The 13,655-nt window shown below is 48.6% G+C and overlaps 1 protein-coding gene across 4 annotated transcripts in view; it reads right to left on the minus strand.

Moving 5' to 3' along the window:
• CAMK2B (calcium/calmodulin dependent protein kinase II beta) overlaps positions 1 to 11,944 on the minus strand; it is a 312,498-nt gene extending 300,554 nt beyond the window's left edge. Inside the window, exon 1 of one of the 4 annotated variants that reach the window (XM_036748942.1) lies at positions 11,468 to 11,944. In XM_036748942.1, coding sequence (XP_036604837.1) covers positions 11,468 to 11,532 — 65 coding nt within the window. In that variant the 5' untranslated portion in view covers positions 11,533 to 11,944. The remainder of the gene's footprint in view (positions 1 to 11,467) is intronic. The other 3 variants (XM_036748941.1, XM_036748940.1, XM_036748943.1) reach the window with 3 other exon arrangements.
• Positions 11,945 to 13,655: the final 1,711 nt, after the last annotated feature.

Here is a 13,655-nt window from a genome sequence, read left to right on the forward strand (position 1 = left end):
AAAGGGCTATAGGAAGATTCACAAAATAATGAATCTGAGAAAAGAATCCATCTGAGAGAAAGCTTCATGGAAGATTTTAAGAAAGACCAGCACAAGAATCACAGAATCACAAAGAACTACAACCTGTAGCCTTGAAGGGTTAACGACACTAAGGAGATCCCATAATACTGTACATAAGAGTAGTTTTCTTGGTTCTTCCATGGGGCAGATGTTTAGAGTTAGTCCCAGAGGACAGGGCAGCATTTCGGACTTGGCCATGATAAAGCAGCAAATGGAGTTTTCCTTGGCCTGGTTCCACTTCTCTTTTCTAGAACTACCTGGTTCTTAAGGTGGTTAAGTAAGTCAATAGTCCGTCAGTAGGCAGTTATTAAGTGTCTACTATGTGTCAAGCTCTGGGGATACAAAAAAAGACAAAAGACTCTGTCCTCTAGGAGCTTACAATCCAATATCAATTGAAAACTTAATTTATACCTAAATGCCTACGATGAATCCCTAGCAAGATCCTGGATGATTTTTTGATAATGGTTGACATTTATTATAACATTGTAAGGTTTGTAAAACATTGTACGTTATCTTACATGAACTCCCAACAGCCCTGTGAAGTAGGTGCTGCAAATGTTATTTAATCCCCATTCCACAGATGGGAAAAGTGAGGCCCAGAAAAGTTAAATGGCTTGCCTAAGGTCATGGAGGTAGGATTGTGTCAGAGGCGGGATCTGAATCCAGACCTTCCTGACACCAAGATCTACCCACTATGCCACAGTGCCTCAAACTCCCAGTTTAGATCAGTGGCCTTCAAGCTTTTGTACTCACCTATGGCATCATTTTTGTTGCCACAAGGAATCCCTCAGTCCACGCCTGGTGCCACCACAAGCTGAAGTTACAAACACTTCACGTCACACCCAGTAGAAACTCAAGGAACTTGGCTTCTGCCTGAAGCACTTTAATGAGGGTAGCCCCTGGCCTCTGGGGCACAGCCCTGCACTTCTGGAGAGCTCTCATGCTTAGGAAGCTTTTCCCAACATTAAGCCAAAATTTGCTTCTCTGCAACTTAGAAGATCATGGGTCTCAAGCTGGATATGGAAGGGCCCTCAGAGGCCATCTATACCAAGCTTTCTATTTTACAGATGAGAAAGCTGAGGCCCAGGACCATTAAGCAAAGGACAAAACTGGGAATGGAACCCAGTCCTCTGATTTCCAGATCCTTCCCCTCCTTCCAAAGTACCATTGGGCCTTTGAGAGCCTCCTACAATATCTCTGAGATATTGAGAGAGTCTCTGATTGAGAAGTACTTAAGCTCTGAGCATTCCAGGCAGTAAGACAGGCAGACTGGAAAGCTAGTCAAAGGTGAAAGAGAATCCTTCTAAGGGGCAGCTCCCATCCCCACCCCCACCCTGCTCCCACCCACTCCCCACCTCCACCCCAGCAGCTGCTTCACAGTTGAACAGAGAAGAGCCAGCCCAGGAGGAAGATCTGTCATCTCCCTCTACTCCCAACTCCAGCATAAAGAAGCTGTCACCTTTTGGCGGGCCTAGTTATAGGCTGAGTGGGGCCACCAGAGCTTGGAGATTGCTTTAAAATATAGCCATTATTCCATGACAAAAATAGAAAGAGTATCCAGGGCTAGTGAGGCAAAGAGGGCAAGCCTCCTGTTGGGAAGGACGGAGCGGCCTGCAATCACTGGCTCTTCTCTTCAAGACCCAGAGCACTCAAGGAGGGCTTGACTTGTTGCCAGTGGCTGGAGCTTTAAATAAACTTGGGTTCAATCCACCTGAGGCCACAAATGCACATGACAACTGTGTACTTAAAAAGCCCTATTGATGGCTGTGGGCCAATGAGGCTGCTGGCAGTGCACCATCTCCTGAATGAGCAGGAACAAATCATTTAAACCTCTGAGTCTCAGTTTCCCCATCGGCAAAACAGGGATCACCATATTTGCACTGCTTACTATCTACTGTGTATTTATTTTACGCATGCGCGCTCGCACACTCAAATACACAGTCTCCCCAAACAGGATGTAACCTCCTTGAAAACAGGGATGTTTTCATTCTTTGTATTGGTATCCCCAGCACCTAGCCTAGTAGCTGACAAACAGTAGGTGTTAATAAAATGCTTGTTGGTTGGTTTGAGCAGTACCTGTCTCACAAGGTTTTTTCCCAAGGAAAGCACTTTATAAATTTCAAAGTGCCAGAGAAATTAAATTTGCTATCATATCATAGCAATCTCAACCTAGGAACAAATCTTGCAGGGCCCAATTTAAAGCCTCAGCCACCTCTTTCCACCAGATGGGGTATGGACATGATCTATCAGACTCAGGGGTAAGAAATGGGACCAAGACAATCAAACAGCCAGCCCTTGAGTCACATGCAGAGGCAGTTAGGCAATCTTGGTCCCTTCCCTGAGCAGGCAGTGCCCCAATGAGATCAGAACATTACCTCTTCTCTCCTATTCTCTTCCCCAAGACATGCATCTGAAGGAACTAGGTGGTGCAGTAGATAGAGCACCTGGCCTGGAGTCAGGAAGACCTGAGTTCAAATCCAGCCTCAGATACTTACAGCTGTGTGATCCTGGACAAGTCACTTAACCCTGTTTGCCTCAGTTTCCTCATCCGTAAAATGAGCTACAGAAGGAAATGGCAAACCATTCCAGTATCTCTGCCAAGAAAACCCCAAATGGGGTCATGGAGAGTTGAGCGTGACTGAACAACAACACAATATGTGTCCATATATTACTTTTGTCATCTTCTCTGTGACATAATCCTTCAAAATTCTTTCTCTCACTGGCAGATTCAGACAGCAGCGGTTACAGAGACAAAAACAAAACATCAGTAAAGTAAAAAGAAGCAGGAGTCAAGGGACCTTTCTGGTTAGAATTTTGAGTCATGAAAAACCTTAGTTTAAATCCCACCTCAACTACTTAATTAGCTTAATCAAGCTTGGACAAGATATTTGCCTTAGGTTCCTTCTCTATAAAATACCAGGTTGGATTCAATGACCTCTAAAGGACCCTTCCAGTCCTAGATCTAAGATACTATGACTTGGCCTCAAATCCAGACTCCACCATTTGTGTGACCTTGGGTAAGTAACCTGTCTCAACCTCAGCTTCCTCCCTTTTAAAAAGAGAAGATGGAACTATATGCCTTCTAAGGTCCCTTTAAGAGCTAAATCTATGAGCCTACCAACATCCTTTCTACTCCCAGTGCTACCTGCTCAGGCCTCTGTTACCTCCTGCCATGGCCTCCTAACTGTCCTCTCTGCCTCCAGCCTCACTCCTCTTCAATTCATCCTTTATAATGATGTACCACATTCTGATTATGTTTCTTCTCTTCTCAAAAACCTTCAGTATTTCTCCACGGCTTACCAATAAACTACCGGCAGCCTGGCATTCATAGTCTTCCGTGATGTCTCCAGACACCTTTCCAGCCTCATTTGGACTCCTTTCTTCCTAAAGACTCTTTCTTCCAGTCTGGAACTGGAACCAAACTGGCATACTAGTTGTTCCCTGCTCTCTCACCTTATTCTCACCTGCCCCTGTATATTTCGTAAACTCCATATACTAAGGGTGTTACCTTGGACAAGTCTGGTCCTGAGGTTTAAAAAAAACAGGGAAAGAGGAGACTGGACTAAATGGCCTCTAAGGTTCCTTCCTGCCCTAAATCTGTGAGCCCGTGATCCTACGAGGCCTCAAGGCCCACTTCTGGATTTGGTTCATCCATATAGCCTTCCTCAATCCTCCCAGCTCGAAGCAACCTTTCCCTACTTGCATTTCTCAAACCACTGTTGGGTCTTTTCCAAGCATTTGTATTCAACCCACAAATATTGATCCAGCCTTTACTCTGTGCCAGGCACTGTCCTGGGTGCTAGGGATGCTTGAGAAGTTTACATTCTAGTGAAGGGATGAAAGGAGGGAGGGGGAAGAGGCAAAGTATGAAACATGTACTTAAATACACAAGGTGTCCCCAAAGTCTTAGTGCAGCAGTGAGCCTTTCCAGATACCCTATACAACATTCTACCCCTGGATAGAAGGGGTTGGTATCAGGAAAAACTTTATAGAAATTAATACTTAATTAATACTCAAACTGAGCCTTGAAGGCAAATAGGGATTCTAAGAGGCTGCATTTCAATATTTCATTTAGAACCTTAGATGTGGAAACAGGGAGAATAGGTTCAAATCCCTGCTCTGCTTACTTGACTTCAATCATGAGGTGAGGGATGCACAGACAAAATTAGACAGCTCCTGTCCTTTGGGAGTATATTACAATTATGTATATATTTTATTTATTTCAGTTATTATTATTATTACATATTTTATTTATTTATTAGTTATTTACTTATTACAGGTGTTATATATTTTATTTATTATAGTTATTTATGTATTTTATTTAGTTGTTACAGTTATTGCATATTTTATTATGGTTATTTATTTGTTAGTTATTATTATGCAGTTTGTTATTTACATATTTTATTTACATATATGCCTCATTCCCACTTCTAGACAACATGCTTCCTGAGGGCAGAGACTTATTTTCCATCTACGTCTCAACAGCGCCAAGCCTGGGTGATATCAATACATGCTTAAGCACCCCATCGCTCACTTAAACTGGAATAGGCATCCAACAAGGTGGAGACTGCAGGCCAGTAAAAGCACTGAAGTACATGCTGATCAGCTGATCGATTCCCTAGAGGAGAGGGTGGACAGAGATTGGCCTAAGCTTTGGAATTATCCCTTCTTCCCACCCACTCAGGCTCTCTGCCCACTGTTGCTGAGCAAACCCATAAACCCCTTAAAGCTTCAGCTTCCTGAGAGAGAGAGAGAGAGAGAGAGAGAGAGAGAGAGAGAGAGAGAGAGAGACAGAGAAAGAGAGAGAGAGGGGGGAGAGAGAGGGAGGGAGGGAGAGAGAGAGACAGCAGAGAGAAACAAAGAGAGAGAGACAGAGAGAGGGGGGAGAGAGAGAGAGAGAAAGGAAGAGAGAGACAGAGAGAGAGAGAGAGAAAGAGAGACAGAGAGAAAGAGAGACAGAGAGAGAGACAGAGAGAGAGACAGAGAGAGAGAGAGAGAGAGAGAGAGAGAGAGAGAGAGAGAGAGAAAGAGAGAGACAGAGATAGAGAGAGACAAAGAGAGAGAGAGAGAGAGAGCGAGATCCTTTTTGTATGGGACAGAGGCCAGGAAAACACGAGTAGCCGCAGAGCCTGAGTCCAAATCCTTGCCTACTTACAACCTGTAAGACCTTGGATAAAACATTTAACCTTTCTGGGTCTCAGCTTTTTCATCTATAAAAGGCAGGGGAATAGGGGAGAGCTCGGTTTTGAAAGTCCCTTCCAACTCTAAATCCTATCATCCTATATGTGGCAGGGCAGCACAATAACTAGGGCACTGGACTTGGAATCAGGAGGATCTGGGTTTGAATTCTACCTCTGACACTCAACTCTCTGTGACCCTAGGCAAGTCATTGGACCTCTAAGCCTCAGTTTCCTTATCAGTGAAATGGAAGTAATAAGACCACCTACCTCTCAGGGTTACTGTAAAGATCAAATGAGGGAATATAAATAACATTTCTTTCAAACCTTGAAATGCTGTTTAAATATAAGCTTAATAGGCACCAAATTAAAAACAATTTTTTTCTTGATCTCTAGAGCAAGAGTGCGAGGTATTATGTGTAAAATATAAGGTGCAATGATTCTATGACAAATACAAATGGTTAAAGGCAGACACCAGGGGCTTGGAAAGAAAGTCTCGAGTCCCCACTTTCCTTCTCCCCTTTCCCTCCCCACCAAAGGCAGCTCTGAAACCTCCATACAGGGCAGGAGTTGGCTGATCATGAGAAATTCATAGAGAAGCGAGAAAGGAGCCACAGGGCCAGTAGACACCATGGATATGAGGACTTTTGGACGTGGACGTGGCTTGTCCGTGTAACAAGGACTGCACTCTATGCCTGGGCCAGCCAGCCAATGTTGCCGGCTGAGAGAGACAGTCTCAAGGTCACCAATCTGGGTCACAAAGGATTGAGCATATAGAGCAGACTGGGGAGTCTGCATTCACCATGAATCAAGATAGCAAGGGTGAGATATTATTTAAGGAAGATCCTTAGACTCAGTCCTTCTAGATACCAAAAAAAATAATAATAGTAATAATGATGACGATGATGATGATGATGATGATGATGATTTATATACTGCTCTAAGGTTAACAAAGTGCTTTCTTCACAAGAACCCCAGGAGACTGAGAGTATATTATTACCCTCAGAAAGCTGAAACCCAGAGACATTACATGACTTGCCCAACATCATACAGTGAGTAAGTGAGTCCATTTTTGCAGTAACCTGATGGAGTAAATAGAATGCTAGCCCTGGAGTCAGAAAGACTGGGGTTCATATTCTGCCTTAGACAATTTAATCCAATTCCATTCAAAAAGCACAGAAGTATATACCTACTGTGAACCAGGCACTGTACTAGGCCCTTGGGAATAAAGGACAAAAATGAAAAAGTCCCTGCCCAAAGGGAACTGATGTTCTGTTGTAACTAATTTACACTTAGTAATTATATAATCCAGGATATGTCACCTTAATATCTCTGACCCTCAGTTTCCCATCTATAAAACAAAGATAATAACATCTCACAGGCTAATTGTGAAGCTCAAATAAGAGAAGGAATGTAAAGCATTCTACCAATTTCAAAGCACAATATAAAAGTCAGTTATTACCACTACCTGGATCTTCTGACTCCAAGTCTGGGTCTCTTTGCCCTACAGGGTAGCACCAGGGAGCCACAGGGTAGGGCTGATTCAGTGCCATGTGCCAGGCTTTATGCTAAACACCTTACAAATATTATCTCATTGGATCCACAGCTGAAATGCTAATGCATCAGATCCCCAAAAAGGTCTATAGCAACAGTTGCTGCAACAGAAGCCAGAGGCCACCAAGTGCTGCTGCCTTTTAAGGTGGGTCAGCCCTGATTGGCCTCACCGGCCTTCTCAATTTAAAGGGCCCTCACTGATCTCCAACTGAGCTCCATCAAAGTCAGTGGCCTCTGACTGGCACCTTCTCTTGGCTCTTAGGGAAGGGTGGAAGGTCATCCGTGAATGATAAAGTGGTTGCTCCTAAGTCTCAGGTTCTCCCTTATCACTGCTGTCATTCTCCAAGGCCTGGGCAAGGAGCCTGGTCAGAAGAGCCTTGGTTCGGAAGTTCTATCCTCATCCGATTCTGAGCTGCTCTGGATACCTGAGTGGCAGCTCTCCCTAGGATTTTATGCAAAAAAGAGGGGGCTGGGCCAGACGATCTCTAAGGAGCCTTCCAGCTCTAACACTCTGTGAGTCTCTGATGGTGGCAAGAAAGGACAGCTTCTCCTTCACACAGGTGCATGTGAATTAGCCTAATTAGATTGTCCAAGGGTTTAGAAATCACAGTGAGGGGCCAGAGATGGAGATAAAGCTGTTCTCAAATCATTCCCTGGTCCCATTTTCCAAATGAGTGAACAGTTCTGTGCCAGGCTTTTCTCCCCTCTCTCTGTCTCTCTCCCTCTCCCTCTCAGGAACACGTACCTAGCCTTGGAGCCCAATGTCATTCCAGGAGTATCCCATCATACTTCTCAATTCCACAATTTTCAGGCCTCCGATCCCTTTGGGATCAAATTCAATGGTACTCGATGGCATCTCTTGACTTTCTCCATGGGTTTAACTCCTCACCCTCTGTGTCCTTCCTACACATTTCACCACTTAGGAAATTAATGGAGCCTGCCGGGTCATAGCCTTGCCCAAGTTCATGTAAAACAAGACAAAACTGAAACATGCTATTAAATATCCCACCAATTGTTTCCTCTAATACCTTCTACCATATTATCCCAAGAAAGCAAGAATGGACTTCCAAGGTCATGGTCATATTGACTCAGAATACCACATATGAGGAATCCTAAAAGAAGAAAGGCAAAAAAAATATATTTTTTAATTAAAAAAAACAAAAAAAAGAAAATTAAGAAAAAAGAAAAAAAAGAAAGGCAAGCTGCTTACATTCGGTGTGACCTTAGGCAAGCCATTTGCCTTCTCTAGGACTCTGTTTCCTCATCAATAAAATGAGGGGGTTGTACAAGCTACCCTTCAGGTTCTCAGTGTATAATCCTCTAGTTCTAGGATCTGCCAACCCTACGTATTCATATCTACCCAGAGTCTGAGTGCTGCCAGAGGCCTGACTAAAGGTGACAAGTGGAGGCAAGGGCAACCCGGGAGAGTTCCACAACCTGAGAGCTGAACTACCGGCCTCCCAGGCACCTTCACCTGAAGATGGACCCCAAAGCACTTCCAAGAGAAGTGCTCCAGTTTGGTCTCAAACCAGCAATGTCAGAGAGAATGTGTGAGCCAGGATGGTTTACCCACTCAGCCATTCGATTTAACTCAACATTTATCATTGGGATGAAAGATAACGCTTAGATGGCACATGGTCCTGCCCTCATGGTGCTTATGGTCAATTCAGAAGATACTGGGATGCTCCTCCCCCACGTTCCCCTCAAGATTCAGCTATCCCAACCATTTTACCAGCTCCTCTCCCCTTCTCCCAGATTTCAGATCCTGAAATCTACTTGCCGGTGATATTTGTTGAAAATAAGCCCTGATCTCTTGACCAAAGTTCCCACCCAGTTTACAGAGACATTGCATACAGCCTCCAATTCAATGAAGTCTTCGTTTTTTGGTCCAGACCTGTGATTACACTGGTATAGGGAACTCCCAGTGAGGAAACTCCCTTTACTAATTCAGATTGGCACCAGCTCTGCAACTTACAGGGTCATAACCTTAGAGAGGTATCTAGTACACTGAGTTCAACGACTTGCCCACTGCTGGTCACAAAGAGAGCATTCAACTGACCCAAAACTTGAACCCCAAGCCTTCTTCATGATGAAGCCAAGTCTCTATCAGCTATACCACACTACCTTTCTTTCAATTAAATAAACATTTATTAAGTACCACTGAACACCGAACACATAGCTAGACATATGTGAGAGAGACACAAAGTTTGGAAGAAGAGAAGCCTCACCCTCATGGAGCTCACAGTCTAGCCGAGGGTTATGACACAGACAAAAGCATTTATATAACAAAATAATACATCATTAAGTACATCTGGGCAAAGGAAGCAAAGTGGTACATGGGGGGCGGGGTTTGAAGTGGGGAATAAGGTCATTTCTAACTGGGGGGATTAGGGACTGAGATTCGTGGAGGAGGTGAGCTGCAGGATTCTAGGGGGGCTTGATAAGGGTGAGCAGGATCAGGAAATCCCCTCATACTGCCCCCCCAGGCCTTCAAAGAAAGGCCAGGGCTTGGAGTTCTCAAGAAATTTTCAGTTAGCAGTAAGCAGGGTATCTCACCTCAAAGGTATTCTTGGTGAGAAGGAAATGTGGACTAAGGAGTCAAGTGAGTAGATAAAAGTTTCACAGAGCTTCAATGGCCCCATTGCAAAAGGAAATTGGTTGCCTTTTCCAACCCATCTCCACCTGAGTCCAAAGCCAGGATAATCAGAGACAAAGTCAGATAAAACCTTTGAAATTACCTTGTGTGTTTTGCTGGGGTTTTTTGCAGATTAGGAAAAGTGAAAGACTTATCCAAAGTCACACAGCTAGCTTATGGCAAAGCCTGGACTAGAATCCAGATTTTTTTGCCCTCTTACTTCCCACCACCTTAATTCCACTGCTACTTCCTCACTTTGGGACCACAGTGCCGCCAAGGGTTCCCTGCCCACAGAAGATACTGAGTATTTCTACTTGTCTTGGAATCCCATCACACTAGAGCAATATGTTATAGAGATGCTAGACCCCCCTGGGAAGTCCAGCCTGGAAGCCTCAGGATATGGAAAATAAGGACAGCCAGCCAGCCAAAGAAGGAAAGGCTATGTCTTTATTCCTGGGTCAACTCTGCCCCTATCAACCATTACTGGCAGATGAGGCTGCACACCTTCCCACAAAGGAATTTCAGAAACCAGGCTCTCTGCTGGTTTCAACCTGTAGGCCCTGAAAACAGAGCTGCTTTGAGAGGAGCGATCTGCTGGCACACTAAGGCCTGCACGCCCTCCTACAGCTTCTGTCTCTTCTTCCTAGCAGGTGCTTCGGCAGGAAAACTTCTCCTTAAGCCGGCCTCCAGACACCCGGTAGAACCTCACCCAAAAGCCACAGGCACTCTGTCCAAAATCCTCCTCTCTCTGATGTCCACGACTTCCCAGAGGAAGCATAGGAGTGGGAGACAAGGAATCAGACCTTGTAAGGAGTAAATTGAGCAAAAGACCAAACCTCATGGAAGGGCTTTACACTCACACACAATCACATCGCCTACTGGTCTCAGTGGAGGGGGCTAAAGAGTACTGGCTTGAGGATTCATAGCCTCAGGGCATGGGGGGAGGGTTGCTCAGAACCCCGCAGGTTCTCCCCCTCCCCCCCTACCACTCACACCCAGTTGGTTTGTACACCCCCCACCCCAGCCCGCAGTAGCTTCCTCCCCCGCCCTCCCCCCCCCCAAGAGAATGGGCGGGCCTTCTTTGGGCATCTCCACCCAAACCCCTGCCGGCTTCTGGAGATGCAGAAGGCAGCAAAGCGGTGTGCCAGCACATGGCTGGGGCAGCCAGGCGAGCGGAGTGCCGCCCCTACACCCCAGCCCCCAGCCCCACCCCGACTCGACATGGGCAGTCTCCTCTCCGCAAAGGAGCTGAGCCCTGGGGAAGTCCAGCGGCAGCCCTGGCCCCAGGAGCCTCCCGACCGCACCGCCGCAGCAGCTATGGGCAGGGGAGCTGGGCAGGCCGGGGCCGCCGCGGGGGGTCGGCCGCTTGCCACTGAACGACCCCCTCCCCCAATCCCCCTCCAGTTCCAGCCCTCGGTCCTCCCCTTTGCGAAATGCGTCACGTCTGCATGCTGCTCGGGAGGCACCTGCACCCGCCCCCGCCACCCCCACGCCCCTAATAAGCCCCTGGTGCCCAGAGTGGAGCTGCCGGGGCTGGAGAGGGAGCGAGGCAGCGGGGGAGGGGCAGTGAAGGAACAGGGGACCCAGAAGACTGTGGCCATGCTACCACCACTGTCACCGCAGCAGCCGTACCCAAGGAGCCACGCTGTCAGCCTGGCCCTGGGACGCCCGGGCGCCGGGAGCTCGCAAAGAACTGGGAGGTGCACGGGGTCCGCAATGCGACCCCCTCCCCTAGCCTGGGCACATAGACACCCCTCCGTCCCTTCCCCCGCCCCCCGCACACTGTATGTATGTGTGTGTATACACACCACAAAGATACATGCGAGCACGCACAGACACAGATGCAGACAGACACTGGGCGCTTCCTTGCGGGGGAATGGGGCGGAGGGGGGGGAAGCACTGAAAGCACAGGCTTCCTCCTCCCGCATGGCTGGCGCAGCCCCCCACACCCCAACTCTGGGACATGGCCCTAACCCTGCCTTCTCCTCCCCTAGACTCCCCCTGCAGCCCTCCCCCAGAGCGGCGCCGCCTGGATCCTTACTTGCCAATATCTTCATAGAGCTGGTACTCGTCAGTAAAGCGGGTGCAGGTCACGGTTGTGGCCATCGCTGCGGCCGCGGAGAGGGCTCTGAGAGCTGCCGCTTCCCCTGCTGCGCGCTCTGGGCTCAGGCTCTCGGCGACGGTGGCGGCGCAGGGCTCTAGGGGAGGCGCGGTGTAGCCGTCAAGCTGTTCGAGCTCGGGCTCGGACTCGGACTCAGGTTCGGTCTCGGGCTCCGGCTTAGCCCCGCAGCGGCGGCGGCGGCGGCGGCGGCAGAAGCAGCAGCAGCAGCAGCGCGGGCAGAGAGTGACACCTCCGCTCCAGGCGGGGGGCCGGAGGCTGGGGGGCTGGCTCTGGGCAGCGCAACGCGAGATCTGCTCGCTGCGTGTGTGCCACACACCTACACGCGGGAGGAGGCGCGGGGCTCTGCCGCACACGCCGTGGACCGGCCCCTCCCTCTCCCCTGCGCGGCACCCCCCCACACACACAGACACCACGCACGCGGGGACCCGCACACAGCACAGCGTGGACCCACCCCACTCCTCCTCCCTGCGGAACACACACGCGGGGAAATGCTCCCAACGTGGACCCACCCCTCCCTCTGCCCTGCCGGCAGGACCCTCCCCCCCACCCACAGTCACCCTCGAGGAGGCCAGCACCCCCGTGGATCTATAGTCCCACTGCACATTCGTGGGCGGACCCTCACCCCCACCCCCACCCCTTCCCCACACTGCACAACACCCTTCACACTCACACCCGAAAATTGAACGCCAAGTTAACCAGTCCGACCCCTTCTCCCTTCAGGACACCCACGCCTGCATACAGGGTAGGTGACCCAACTCCTCGATGCCTGGCACACCTAAGAACCCTTCCTCTCAGGCTGAGACAGGAGATTTGATTTTGAACAGCGACTATAAAGGCAGGGTGGAGTAGGGCAGAGCCCCTGGGGAGGGGCAGCAGCGGGGTTGTGAGGAGGTGGGGAAGCTGCCCCCTTATTTAACTCATCTCCTCAAGCAAACATGAACCCCAAGGGAGAAGGTAGAGTCCTTCCACCAACTGGATCCCTGGGACCCTAGCTCACGATTTTAGCCACCCTCTTAATCCCACCCACTCCTATCCACCCCCACTCACCCCCTACAAATGGTAGTTCTGAGCAAACGCAACTCTGAGACGAGATAGAGGGGGGCAGGAGGTTAAGCTAGTAAAAAGCAGACAGCCTCTTCCTTCCTACCAGCCACCATCAGGCACCACTGGGTTGGCTCTAACCTTAAGGTCATCCTTGCCCTAGAGTGGGAACATTTCCTCCCCTTCCACCAGGACCCTTTGCCCACCCACCTGCCCACTCTTCAACGCCTGGAAGAGGATATATCTCCCCAACTGGGAGGGAGGCCCTGGACCCAGATTGCAGGCATCAGTCCCTCACTGCAAGGTGCCAGAGCTGTTGCTATGGGCAGCAACAGGGAGGAGGAGATAAGGATCCTGAGGAGGGGGAGGGAGGGAGTAGAAGAAAAACTGACCCGGTTTCACAAACAAGATACCATTACTTCAGGGTCAGGTGCTGGATCCCTGATTCCCCAAGCTTCATATCTAGAAATTATGAGCAAGGAAGTGTCTGACTGCACCTACCAGGATGGAACATACTCTCAGTTCACAGGAGCATAGCATCAAAGATTTGGAGCCAGAAGGGTCCCCAGGGGTCATCTGGTCTAATCCCCTCATTTTGCAGGTGAGGAAACTGAGGCCCACAGAGGGTTAGGTTCACCCTGATAGTATCCAAGGAAGAATCTGAACCTGGATACTCTGACCGAATAACCATCGCTTATTCCCCTGGTGCCTTCAGCACCTTCCTTTCAATTACGGGAGGATAGGGGAGGTGGTAGCTCAGGGTTAGGGTCTGACTATTGCACTGTGTTGAACACTCACCATTGAAGGAGCCAAAAGAGAGAAGGATTACTGAAACTCACCTCAGTACAGCATAAGGAGTGCTGGCTTTGAAGTCACAGGACCTGAGTTTAAATCCTGGTTTTCTTATTTAATACTTGTGTGACCTTGACAAAGTCTTCACTTCACAGGCTTAGTTTCCTTATCTGCAAAATGAGGGGGTTTGGGGTAAATGATCTCTAAAGCCCCTTTCAGCCCTAAATCTATGATCCCTAGCCTGGTTTCAGCTGGCACTACCAATCCCTTCCTA

Source organism: Trichosurus vulpecula, chromosome 3 (assembly GCF_011100635.1).
Source record: "Trichosurus vulpecula isolate mTriVul1 chromosome 3, mTriVul1.pri, whole genome shotgun sequence".
In the NCBI taxonomy this organism is placed as follows: Eukaryota; Metazoa; Chordata; class Mammalia; order Diprotodontia; family Phalangeridae; genus Trichosurus; species Trichosurus vulpecula.